The sequence below is a fragment of the Oryza brachyantha genome, chromosome 3, assembly GCF_000231095.2.
Source record: "Oryza brachyantha chromosome 3, ObraRS2, whole genome shotgun sequence".
Taxonomy (NCBI): Eukaryota; Viridiplantae; Streptophyta; class Magnoliopsida; order Poales; family Poaceae; genus Oryza; species Oryza brachyantha.
The window spans coordinates 3,880,454-3,893,202 of NC_023165.2; the positions used below are offsets into that span (position 1 = coordinate 3,880,454).

At 43.2% G+C, this 12,749-nt stretch overlaps 1 protein-coding gene across 1 annotated transcript; it reads left to right on the forward strand.

The window, feature by feature from the left end:
• Positions 1 to 6,430: 6,430 nt before the first annotated feature.
• On the forward strand, positions 6,431 to 8,052 carry LOC102717325 (transcription factor bHLH96). Its single transcript, XM_006649465.2, has 3 exons — positions 6,431 to 7,007; positions 7,114 to 7,566; positions 7,736 to 8,052. The coding sequence occupies exons 1-3, from the start codon at positions 6,579 to 6,581 to the stop codon at positions 7,838 to 7,840; spliced, it is 987 nt and encodes a 328-aa protein (XP_006649528.1). The 5' UTR covers positions 6,431 to 6,578; the 3' UTR covers positions 7,841 to 8,052.
• Positions 8,053 to 12,749: the final 4,697 nt, after the last annotated feature.

The following is a 12,749-nucleotide window of genomic DNA, read 5'->3' on the forward strand; positions in this document are numbered from 1 at the left end:
ACAAACATGCGCACGCACATGCATGATCGAACGCTACGTACTGGTTCTACCACTACTTTACAAGGTTCGAAGTGCTAGGCGCTTGACTAGGGTAAAGACAGATTCCCTGATGTACCAACTCAACTCAATCCTTCATCGCCAAGACAAAACTCTCTCTAGCTTTTGGGTTTATGCATGCCTGCAGGCCGAGCTATAGATTATGACATGATTCCCGTGCCGACATCGGTTGCAGTTAACAAACCAATCTAGTGTAGTTAGATGGCCTTAATGTGCTGCGGCTATGTCTACTTAATTATCATTTAGTGAAGTAGCTTAATTAGCTTGTCTGTTGCATGACTTCCTTAGATGATTCAGATTTGGTGGCTTAGCTGCAGCTGGCCTGTGATGGCAGTATCCTCAGCCTATAGCACTGTCTGATCCAAGCGAGAAGAGGCGTATTAACAAGTTACACAGACTCTTTATCACCGTAAATAACACGCTGCATGCAGACCCACAGCCTGATTAATTTATATCATTTGTTTTAAATTAGGCGAGGGGGGTGCAAAATGAATGAGTGGCTGAGGATTGTTCACTTGTACCACCAACCACTCGTGTGACACTCCCTCGGTCAGAAATGGTATATTTGTACTTTGTAAGTGGACATACCTTTTCAAGAATCCGTTGTCGATCTTGGAATTTGGCACAGCGCTATGCCCGGGGTCCTCCGGGCGAAAGCTATAGGAAGAAGAATCTTTGAAATGTGCAAGTACATCGAAAGCATTTACCTGACCAGTTGCAAATAAACTTGGCCTCTGAACGAAAAGGTTGCAATTAACAAGCTTGCTAGGGACTTCCCCAGAGGAAAGCGTCACAGGATCCATTTGTTTAAGGCAGAGATAGGACCCCCCGGAATACGTAGGACGCTGACCCGAGACGGCAGCGGTTAGCAATGCTTCCAAACTTCGCAATTCACACTTGCAAAAATAAAACCATCACCAAACCAAATCCTCGGCCACCAACCTGCAGTCCGTCCAAACTAATCCCCCCCACACGAGATCTCTCCCAAGATTTCCCTGATTAACAATATTGTTCGAGCATGTCGTCGTGCTGGGTCTGGTAACTCGGCCGCATACTGCAGCAGGTATATGGTTTTCCTCGCCTTTGGAATGATGATGATGATGCTATGTCAGCTGCTCACACAGCTGTTTTCTTTCGCGGAGGACGGTATGGTTTTGGTGCATAATAGGGCATGGGCAGAATGGAACAACATCGCCGAGGATTACGTTAAGGATATAGTATTAATTAGCGCCTACCTACAACGTAGGAGCTGCACGATTGAATTGACATTTTGTGCATGCTAAACAACAAGGTGTCGCACGGTTTCTGGAACATTGCAGGAATAATTAGAAACAGAACAAAGATTTGGGTATTTGTGGTTGATTGGATAATCGATAACAACTTTAAAAATACAGGGAGCTGTCGGCGTAAAAGTAAGGATTCGTGAATGTCCAAACATATTCTATACAGGTCCAGGCTGTTCACATTGATCTCCAAATCAATCCTACCAAATTTTGGTGTTGTCAAATTTTGGGATTGCCAAGCAGTATTTGGTTTGTTTTTTTTTCAAGTATTTGTAAGAGTAAGATTCTAGTGGATACAATTTTATACTATGTTTAAATTGTTATTGTGGAATATCTGAATATAGAATAAGGTTCTGAACTATAAATGATGTTGTAAAGATAGATATCATGTCGTAGCCGATTAGGTATATGACAACGATTATGATTACATGTTTCGGTTTTCATATCTAGTTATATATGAGTTGGTTTAGGCTTAGTCTTATCAGATTCAGATTATGTCTCTATCTCTTGTAACTCTATCCTCTGGTATATAAAGGGAGGCATAAAGTTCCTTAGTCACACGGTCTAACAAATCATTGCTAAGATAATCAATCTACATCCAAGCAGAAGTAGGGTATTATATCATCTTGAGAACCTGATCTAGGTAACCCTTGTCTTCTGAGCATCATCGTGCTTTTGGTCTCATGTGTTACCCCATATATTATTGCCGATCCAAAATATTGACAATTACCATTGCTAAAATTTAGTAAAGTCAAACTTACTAAATTTGGTTAGCTTTATTTCCGCAACAAAGTGAATAGCCCCTTAGTATAAGGACCATCATCCTCGTCTCTTTCGCTTATGCTTATATGTAAAAATTTAAATTTTTAATCTTAAATTTAGAGTTGATTTTGTGATTTTTTTTATCGTTGTTTATTTTTAGATTTGACTTTTAGATAGTTAAGAACATAAAGCTTTTATGATTTTTTGTTGGCAAATATGTTGTTTTGTTAATTTCTACAATAAGTCAAAATATGGGAACCCATATATTTTGGTACGTGTATATGTCGATGTATATGAAATGAACTAGCCCCGGAGAAGTTGATGAATTTGATCGTGGTCATCAATTGGCGTCCTCTGTTGGGCAATGGCTTGATCTAGCCTGATGTGTATAAGTGTATTTATACCCTTATGCTCTGCATCAGTTTCGGATTTAACCTTATATATCTACTAGACATAAACCTGGTATAATTAGTCTCAGGAGTTTTCCCATGTTGGATGCTCTTGTTCTATTGACCGTTATTGTAGACTATTAGGTTATCCTCAATGTAAGTTTTATGGACACGATTACATAGAGTGACATATCATTTAAAAAGTTTAAAACTAGAATAAAACATACCTCTCTCAATACATAGTTTCATCTATTATTGTTTCCTAAGTTACATGCAAGACACAAGCTGGTAACAGTGCATAGAAGGTTTTATCTCCATGAAACTCATTTCATCTCTCTTCATTAATAATTTGTCACATCATCAAAAATATCTACATGACACTCTATTTATTGCCCATAAAACTCCCATTGAGATTGGCCTTATATCACTTCAATATACTTTCCTACTATGCATTGTATGATATATTTCCTCTATCCTAAAATATAATATAACTTTGTTTCTCTTTAGCTACTGTAAATCCACAAATCAATAACAATTCCCCTTTGATGCTACTTATCTGACCACCTAAATATAGTATTTTTCCTATTGACTAGGGTCACTTTGTTTTTTTTTCTCTTATTAAATATGTTGTATTGTGATGCTAGGAATTGATATGTAGTGGGATATTGGGAGTATGTAGAAAATTCTGTATATAGATCTATTTTCATATATATATTTAAGGAGTCTTTTTAACATCTGTTTTTTTAAGGTATCACATTTTTCAGTGTAAAAATTTGGTATCTCGAAGTAATTTTTTTTGTCTTCAAGATACTTTTTAAGGATGATAAAAGAAAGTCCATATTAAGAGAGGTATATCACATATTTATTACACCAACAATTTTCTTTCGAGCGAAACAATTATCAGGGAGTATAGTTGTGCTGTTATAGTATAGCAAAGAGAATATGCATACGGTTTTGCCTAAAAAAAAAAGAATATGCATACGGATGTTGTAACAGTTTTGCAATTAAGATTGGCCACACTTTTCCCGGTACGTTTTGTATATCGAGCACTGCAGCAGCAATACATGAGCAGGTATTGTGTGTCAAGTCGAACAAAAAGTTCAATTTGAGCATATATTACTTATTTGACATGTCGTCATCGTATATTTCGCATAGTAGTAACACTCGATTAGTCCGAAATGGCTTCATTCTAGATGACTATGGGAAATATAATTTTGTACCATAGCCACTTGGATGCTCTGATTTGATGACACCGATTCGTATCTTTTCATCAATCATAATTTCTACTTTTATACGTAAAAGGAGATCATTGATGTTTACATCTAAACCTAAGACGACCAGGTAAATTCCGCGTAGGGAAGTCTTGTCACAATGTCACCAGCTATACGTAGCAACAGATTATTTTTTTTTGTCAAGAAATGTTAAGCTCTGAATAATGGAGTTTCCTCTCGGAACAATGGTCAAGCTCTGAATAATGGAGTTTCCTCTCGGAACAATGGTTTGGGTCTTACTATTCTGAAAGTCATAGGAGAGTGCCTGCCACTTAGTGCTAGCTAGCCAGCTTTACCAGCATTGGGAAGAATAAAGTTATTGCAAAAAGATTCAAGCTGTGGTGTCATAGTGTCATCGAGGAAAACTGAAGCAAAAGAAAATGTCTGGTTGTCGTACGGCTGCGTCATTGTAAGCATTTCAGTCTCGATCTGAGCAGATTCTCCCGGGAAAAGCATCTAAGCAAAGCTTTCAGGTTTCAGCATCTCCAGGGGCACACCACGTACATCAGCAGAATAGAGTAGTTTTAGCAACATCTGCATCCAGAAACTGATGTGAACTCAAGATATTGTTTTAGGTACTTATATTTAATTTAGAAAGGCCTTGTATCATTCCAAGCGTGTCACAGCAGAAATAATAATGCTTCAGTGCAATACCCTGAAGAACAAAACAAATGCTGCAGGCCAATCCGGTGTTCTGCCCCTGGTTTTAACTAGCTTCTGGCAATATATTTGGAGAGCGGTTTCAGTTATCTCATGGGCTTGATCTAACGTGCCCATGAGATCAATAATTTACAAATTGCAAGGAAACATTTGTTCTTATTCTCCAGCATCTGTGATAAACAGTCTAAAGTACTTGTCATCGTCCATAGACTGATTAACTATGTGATTAGTATATGCAGGGCCAACTGGAGTACAATCTTTTTTCAACTTTGTTGGGAATTCCAATGGACCTGTGTGCCGTACGTCTTTCTACTGTCTTTTGGAAACAGGTAACACGTTCTTCCTGGAAAACAAAAATACTATTAACAGTGGTGGAGTACGTGTTACTGCAATTTTTTTTTTGTATGCAAACTAAACACTCGTCCCAAAAGATGCCTACGGCTGTTCAGCTTTAGAGCCTGAAACTGTGGCATTGCACAGACGCCATGGGCCTCAACTTCTCCATGCCTGCCGTTAGACAAAGTTGAGAACGAACAGATCGAAAATGATACCGAGTAAGAAATTAAAACTTTGTGCATGCATGCATCTTTCGCTTTCCTTTTAACTGTTGCTGACGCGGCCATTTTTGTTGGGGTTATACATGATGGGGCGCAAGTTGAGCCATGCTTTGGCGAACACCAATATCACGAACTGTGCCTAGATCGATGAATGAATGAGCTACCGTGGCATGGACCCAAGGCTTCACCGAGCGTATGTACGTACGTCACAAGTTGAATGGAACGCTCATCCTCATGCATGGCTAACCATGCCGAATTATCGTGTTTTCTACGTCGGTCTCAGGATGATCCCATCTGACAGATTTTATGCGCTAATCTGAGGTGTAAAATAATCACACTACACAAATCTGTACTAATCGTATATATATATATTTCCGGTAGAGAATTGAAGTGAAATATCATCTCCGATTCTTTGCAAACTCAGTGAAGCTTCTTTCGAAGGAAAGCGACTGGGCGACACTGACAGGTAGACATACTTGTACAAGAGGGTAATCGTAAATTTGGTGCGGATTGAAACATACAAGACAGTAGATCAAGCCAGATCTCACCTTTGTAGGCGGACGAAAGCCACATGCATGCAAGCACTGTGGCGCGCGAAAGATCACCGCATCGAACCCTCGCCGACCCCCGGACCGTTTGATCGAACACGATGCCATCGAGTATATACAGTGTACTTAATACAGGCGAACGGTCATGAAAAAGTTTTTTCTCATTAAGGAGGTACCACTGTTTCTATGTAAAATTTGATACAGATATTATAATGTATCAATTTTTATATAGAAAGCAATGGTACCTCTTATTATCTTTCTAAGGATGGGAAAATTGCTAAGTCATGAGAACAAAGCACTTGCGATGGATGGCTAGCCGGAAAATTAATTCAGACATGAGAGATGCATGCCTCACGGGTGCACAAGATGGCCGGAGTCGTTACATGTTTGACGATCTCACGCCCCGGCCGGCGCTCGCCGTGCAGGCGCAGCAGAATCTGTCGATCTGTACAGCCGTCAGCCATGACAATTAATCCGCGCCTGTAGGTGCAACGCACAGATTTTCTTACGTCTCTCCCACATTCGGGTGCGACGCGCGTTCTTTGCCAAGTTGCCGGCGGCGCCACGTACGTTACAGCAGCAAACAACGCCACCCGATCAACCAGCGGGAGCCGAGTCCCCAGCCCCCACGGCTCGACAAGATCGCGCCCGCGCGCGCCCGGCGCGCGCGCGTCGTCTCGCGTTGCTCCGCTCGCCGTGTAAATCATTGCGTTTGCGCAAAACGCCGCCAGCTCGCGCGCGGCGTGGCCCCTCCCCTCCCGCGCATACGTACGTACGTGCACCAGTGCGTGCGACTTGCGGCGCACCGCGCGCGCGCGGCTCTCTCGGCCACCTGCCACACCACCTCGCGGCCCATTATAAAACGGCGGCGCCGCTCGCGTCCCTGGGCAACCCACCCTTCAGTTTGCCTCCTCCCCGAATCGATCGTGTATTCGTGCGTGGCTGCGTGTCGTGGGGACTTGATTAGTTGATTAGCCGTCGCCGTTTGTTCGCGCGAGAGAAGAAAAAAAAAGCGGCAGTTTGTTCTGCCGGCGTACGTGTACGTGGATCGATGGCGTTGGAGGCCGTCGTGTTCCCGCAGGGCCATTTCGGCTACGGCTGCGGCAGGGACTCGCCGGCATACGGGATGCCGTGGTGCGACGTTCTGGGCGGCGGCGGCGGCGGCGGCTTTGGTGAGTTCTGCGGCGTCGACGAGTGGGATGACCAGCTGCGTGTCGCCTCGGTGGATGAGTGGGACGTGGTGTCCAAGGATCACTCGGATGCTTCCACGGAGGGCAAGGCGCCGGCGCCGGCTCCCGAGCGGGCTGCGCCGGTGGCCGCCGGGAGGAGGAAACGGAGGCGGACGAAGGTCATCAAGAACAAGGAGGAGATCGAGTGCCAGCGGATGACCCACATTGCCGTCGAGCGCAACCGCCGCCGCCAGATGAACGAGTACCTCGCCGTGCTCCGCTCCCTCATGCCGCCGTCCTACGCTCAGAGGGTACTACACTATGCTTCAATTAATCACCTTTAGCATACGCTATTTGTTATTCATTAATGATCATTAATTAATTAAATCCATTTTCTGCTTTGTGTGTTTTGGTTAGGGTGATCAAGCATCGATTGTTGGAGGAGCAATCAACTACGTGAAGGAGCTCGAGCAGCTCCTGCAGTCGCTGGAAGTCCAAAAGAGCCTCAAGAACCGTACCGCCGGGATGGACGCCGGCGAGGACTCCCCTTTCTCCGGCTTCTTCAGCTTCCCACAGTACTGCACCTCGTCTCGCAGTGGCTGCAGCTCCGCCAGCGCCGGGAGCTCCGGCAATGCAAGCAGCGTCGTCATGGACGACACGGCAGGCTCCGCGGAGAGAGTCCGGCCGGCGGCCATCGCCGACATCGAGGTGACCATGGTGGAAGGGCACGCGAGCCTCAAGGTGCTGGCGCGGCGGCGGCCTAAGCAGCTGCTGAAACTGGTCGTCGGCCTGCAGCAGCTGCGCATCCCGCCGCTGCATCTCAACGTGACCACCGTCGACGCCATGGTCCTCTACTCCTTCAGCCTCAAGGTAAAAAATTAATCGACAATTTGCAGCTACTTTACTGCTGCAAGGGTACTTAGTTTAAGCTGGCAGAGACAAATCACGCGATTGGAACGTCGCGGCCGAGCGAAGATTCGCTTCCATTTTTCTACGACAACGCGGATGATAATGCCATTGCTTTTCGTTTGGATGGTAGGTGGAGGATGACTCCAAGCTGGGCTCTGTGGAGGACATTGCCACCGCTGTGCATGAGATCCTGGGCAGCATCCAGCAGCAGGAGGCCGTCCTCCCCATCAGCTGACGCCGCGATGGAGACGACACCGGAGACGGCCATGTGAACCCCTGGTGCCCTGCCCGTCCTGGAAATTGCAAGCATGGCGCCTGGATAGCTTGTTTAGCTTGTAACGTGTGAATGTGATGATTTGTACCCTAGCCAACAGAGTGCTGCATTCATGCAGCATCTCACGGCGACCTTAATGAGAAATTTATAGCAACATTTTGAACGCTTGTAAACGTACGATCGATGATCACTTGTGTTTCGAGGGAGGTATTGCACACTAGTACCTCACGGTAAGTACTTGCAATGGAAGGACCGCGGAAACCTTAGTTCTTATTTAGAACGAAGGAATATCACTTGGAATTTTTGACAATTCAAACTAAATCATCTTAAAATCCTTCTTTACAAAGGAAACCTTAGTTATAGGCTATACACCCCTCGAATATTAGTTATGAGAAATTTTGAAGGAAGAAATGGACAACATTAATAGGAAAATATTTTTATCACTCGGTCCGATATCCACTCTTTTCTTACATGTCACAAAAAGAGTTATAGAAAAGGTTAAAAAAATTATAAGATGGATTAATATGAGATATCACATCACAAACATGCAAGTAAAATTCAGACTTCTATAAATTATAACAAAAATAACAAATTTAACGTTGAACATGTGCATATGGTATTCATAGTTGTCTTCTATGTATAATTCGAGTTTGGATTTGATTTTTTTATATGTCACACTATATTTTTTCAAGGATTTGAACACATATATACCTTTATTCCAAAAAAAAACTTCAATTTTAGGCTATGTTTGGTGGCCGATTATGGCTAGGGTTGGTTCGTTGTTTTTCATAAGGATATTTCCCAAACAGCTAAACGATGTATTTCGTGTAAAAACTTTCTATATAAAAATTTCTTTTAGAAACTACAAAATCTATATTTTATGTTTACAATAGCTAATGCTCTGTCTGTTCCAAAATAACTTTATTTTTCATTGCCCCATATATCAATACAAAAGCAAAAGACTAGTATAACTTCTTTTTATCAGGTCTCAATGTTATTATTCACACTTATCTAGGTCCAATACATTTGTCTTCTCACTTTTACAAATTGCAATGCAATGATTGCTTAAAAGATGAAGTTATTTTTGAACAAAAAAGAAGATAAAAAATGAAGTTATTTTGAAAAAGATGTAGTATATACGCTAATGATTTTCTTGTTTTGTGTGCATCAAACAAGGGCATGAGCCAAAAAAACAAACACTACCTTAGTCATCCCACACTTACCAATATAAAGCTATGATTTCAGGAATGCGGTCACTTTCCCAAATCATTTGACTCATACTTTCTCAAACTCTAGTATATTTATCCTTCATCTTTTTGAACTCCAATGCATTGATTGACTGAAAAACGGAGTTTTTGTGGGAGAAATGAAAAGGAGAGTAAAAATAAAGTTTTTATAGGACGATAAAAGTATTTGGTTATGGTTTTTTTAGATATTTGGAATGTAATGAGACATATTACATTTTTACAGTACCATAAGATTGAAAACAGTAGCCACTCCTGATACCCTTTAAAGAAACTACAGCCACTCATTTGATAGTATTTGGGGTATACAGCTCCCTGCCCTCTGTGCCCTAAAAAGACCTGGCCCATTTGGACTTAGCCATCTCTGTTTCAGTTCACATGAACTCTACTTCTCTGCTTAGAGTGCATCTGTCAGGAGCTATGCCTGGACGAGCAGCGAGGCATCCATGCAGGGCCGAATGATTGCCCGATGATGTGATGAGTTCCTTATTTTCTCATGATGGACGATTAAGAATCTGCATTTGTGTTTGGTTCTGTAGTTTGGTCATAGGAGTACATAATGCCCTTCAGACAATTATGCTCTCGGGGTGCACTAGCCCTACAGAGACAGCATGAGTAATCTGTGGCAGAGACTAGAGATCCATTGACCCGGTGGTAATGCTACTGTTGGTAGTTTTTTGCCCTAGCTACAATGTGGGGCTCATGAACTCTTGATGTCCAATGAACGTTGATCGGAGTTTGTTACTGGCTCACTGTTCCCCAGTACGTGGATTTCAGAAAAAGAAGCAATGTGTTCGTTTCCTCTGATAATGTTTCAGTGAGCCACCTTGGGGGAGGCTCCTAAAGTTTCTCCGATTAACGCTGAAATGTGTGGTGTCTGGTTCCTCTAAAGACTGGTGAAATACTCCGATACAGTGTTATTTTCAGAACTGTTCTGTCTTCATGCGCTAAAACTTGGAATGTCAGGCAGGTACTTGACGTTTTAGAAAGGCTGAGGATTAAGGCTGTGTTATTTTGGTAATAAAAGATGATCTGCTTTTTCTGCTAGCTATTTAGGTTGCGTTATTTTATCCCAGATTATTCATCATCTTTTGCGTTTGCTTCTCGAACCGCAAAATGATGTATTTTTTAAAAAGTTTTTATATGAAAGTTAATTATCTTAACTTTGTAGAGTAGATTTTTAATATTATATTAGTTAATTTTATTATTTATAATGTTAAATAGCTATTAAAAATCAGATAATCAGCTTAAAAATCGTACATATAGAAACCGAAAAATAATCGAAGTAAACAAGCTCGGCCTAAGTTATTTACTGAATAAATTTACTGCTAGGCGCTAGCTGTGGCCACGTCAATGTCGTGTGTAAGATTGAGAAGGATGAGGATTAAGCCGTGTGATGCCCCATTTTAGCCAGCAGGTCGTTGCCGGAAACCTGGGGCCTAACTGGTGATGTGAGCACTCAGACAAGTGGCCCGGCAGCTTTCCGATAATTGGCTGTGTAGTTTGTAGTCGAGTTCTTGCACACCTGTACAATCATGTCTTGATTAGCCAAGTAGCAGCAAACGGCATCATGCTGTTCTTGCACGGATGCACTGCATCACAATTCGCACGGCCAAGTTGCTGGCCCGGCAATACGCGGCTCTTCATCTCTCTTTCCACGGTGAAAGAAAAGTGGCCGGAATTTTGTTGCAGAGAACAGTTCATTTACCAGAAAACTTTCCAGCTATTTCCACATCACAGTGTACCGGCTAGCTTGACATGAACAACTTGCTAGTAAGAACTTTCGTGCTGAGCTGATGCATCCATGCCTTGAAAGCTAACCCTGCTTTGTATCTATCGATCGTTCTGAAGGGAGGTTCCTTTGTGAACATTATTTGCTCCCTCTCGAGCAAATTGCTGGGATGGACAGGAAGAATTGGCCGGCAAAGCTCCAAATTTTACACTGTGCCAGTTATGACGGCATGTGAACATCTGGAGTGGACTAGTTGATTGATCAATTGTATGCGTAGTGTTCTTAAAAAAGAAGAAAAAGAACGATGCTTTCGCTTGCTAAGTGGAGCAAATCTTTTGCGTATACTAGTGTTGGAAGTATACGTTTTGACTAAATGTATTATAACATGATATTTATTTGAGAACGAAGGGTGTCGGTTCAGGTATATTCCATGAATCTGCAATCGTTTGCTGATTTTGACATGCTTGCATATACTCGTATGTATAAATAAAAAAAAAGGAAAAATGAAGTGCGAAATAGGCCGGCGGATTACTGATGGGCCTGAACTGAACTTGGATAAGATCTTAAGGTCTGGGCCATCCAGAATTAATTTGGTTCCTAATGTTTTATGGGCTTCTATCCTCTTCTTACTACGGCCCAGTACACCTTTAGTGGGGGCTTCTTGAAACTAAAACAAACTTCTTATACGTTCCACCATTCACCCTGGCCTCCCGAGAATCCAAGGCTACATCTCGTCTTGTCCTCAACTAGCTTGTTTTTTTCTTTTATTTTTTCACTTTTACTTCCATGTACATAGTTTACGAACTACTAAAACTACTAAATAATAATGAGCAATTTTTCTATCGTTAGGAAGATACCTTGAGGTACTACTACTTTACCGGTGACTACTTTACCGGTGGTATCCTTCTCAAGGATAGGAAAAATGCTCATACATAATATTTTTTTATAATTTTAAGAGGTGTTTTAAAATTTTATATTAATATCCTTCGTCTAGATGGCATACATAATTATTCGTCTTTAAAAACTTATATTAAAAGGCGCGATCAGACAAGATTATTCACAACGCATGGAACGAAGCGCATTACATACTCCCATGTTATTCTGAACTCAAGTGAAAGCTGTGTGACATCACATGGCACGCATGCGACCCCAGATCGGCAAGAATAGTTTATGCTTGAGCAAATCGGCGACCATAATACAAGATAAATGAAAATTGCACATAAGTGAGGAGATTCTCATATAGTATATGGTAAATAAATGAAAGAATGTATTCCATCAATAAATCATCTCAAGTCATGACATGTGTACCCGGATAACATCTCAATATCAGTGTCTATGGAACAGAATCACAAAAAAGAATCTCGTCGTATGAACATCGCGTCGAGCAGAGGCTGGAATCGACGTCGGCAGCATCGATCGATCCATCTAGAACACGATGGCGGCGGCGACTGCACCAGCGACGGCGACGAAGCTGGCGGGGGTGGTGTACGCGGAGGAGCCAGCCGGGGCGGCGGTGGGAGAGCCGGACGGGGAGGAGACGGTGGGGGTGACCGCGGAGGGAGCATTGGCGGCGGGGGCCTCAGTGGGCGGGGCCGGTGGAGACGCCATCGGGGACGGCGCCGAGGCGGTGGGCGGGGTGGCGACCGGCGCCGGGGCAGTCGCCGGGGACCTCACCGGGGGTGCGGGCAGCGGGGCCATCTTGGGCGCCGGGATGGGTGCCGCTCCCGGGGCCTGCGCCGCGGCCGTGACGGCGAGGAGGGCCATGATGGCGGCGGCGACGGCGAAGCGGGCCATGAGGATGGATTTCCGGCCTGGAAACGTGATTACGCGAGCTTTTCAAGCGTGTGGAGACTGTGAAGCTGCGAGTGTGACGAGACGCCGATGAGCTGCGAAC

Bases quoted from the DNA above. Each gene is read 5' to 3' on its own strand.
- LOC102717325 (XM_006649465.2), top strand. From the start codon at position 6,579: ATGGCGTTGGAGGCCGTCGTGTTCCCGCAGGGCCATTTCGGCTACGGC. The intron at 7,008-7,113 runs GTACTACACTAT...TGTTTTGGTTAG, and splicing joins CGCCGTCCTACGCTCAGAGG to GGTGATCAAGCATCGATTGT. The intron at 7,567-7,735 runs GTAAAAAATTAA...TTTGGATGGTAG, and splicing joins TCTACTCCTTCAGCCTCAAG to GTGGAGGATGACTCCAAGCT.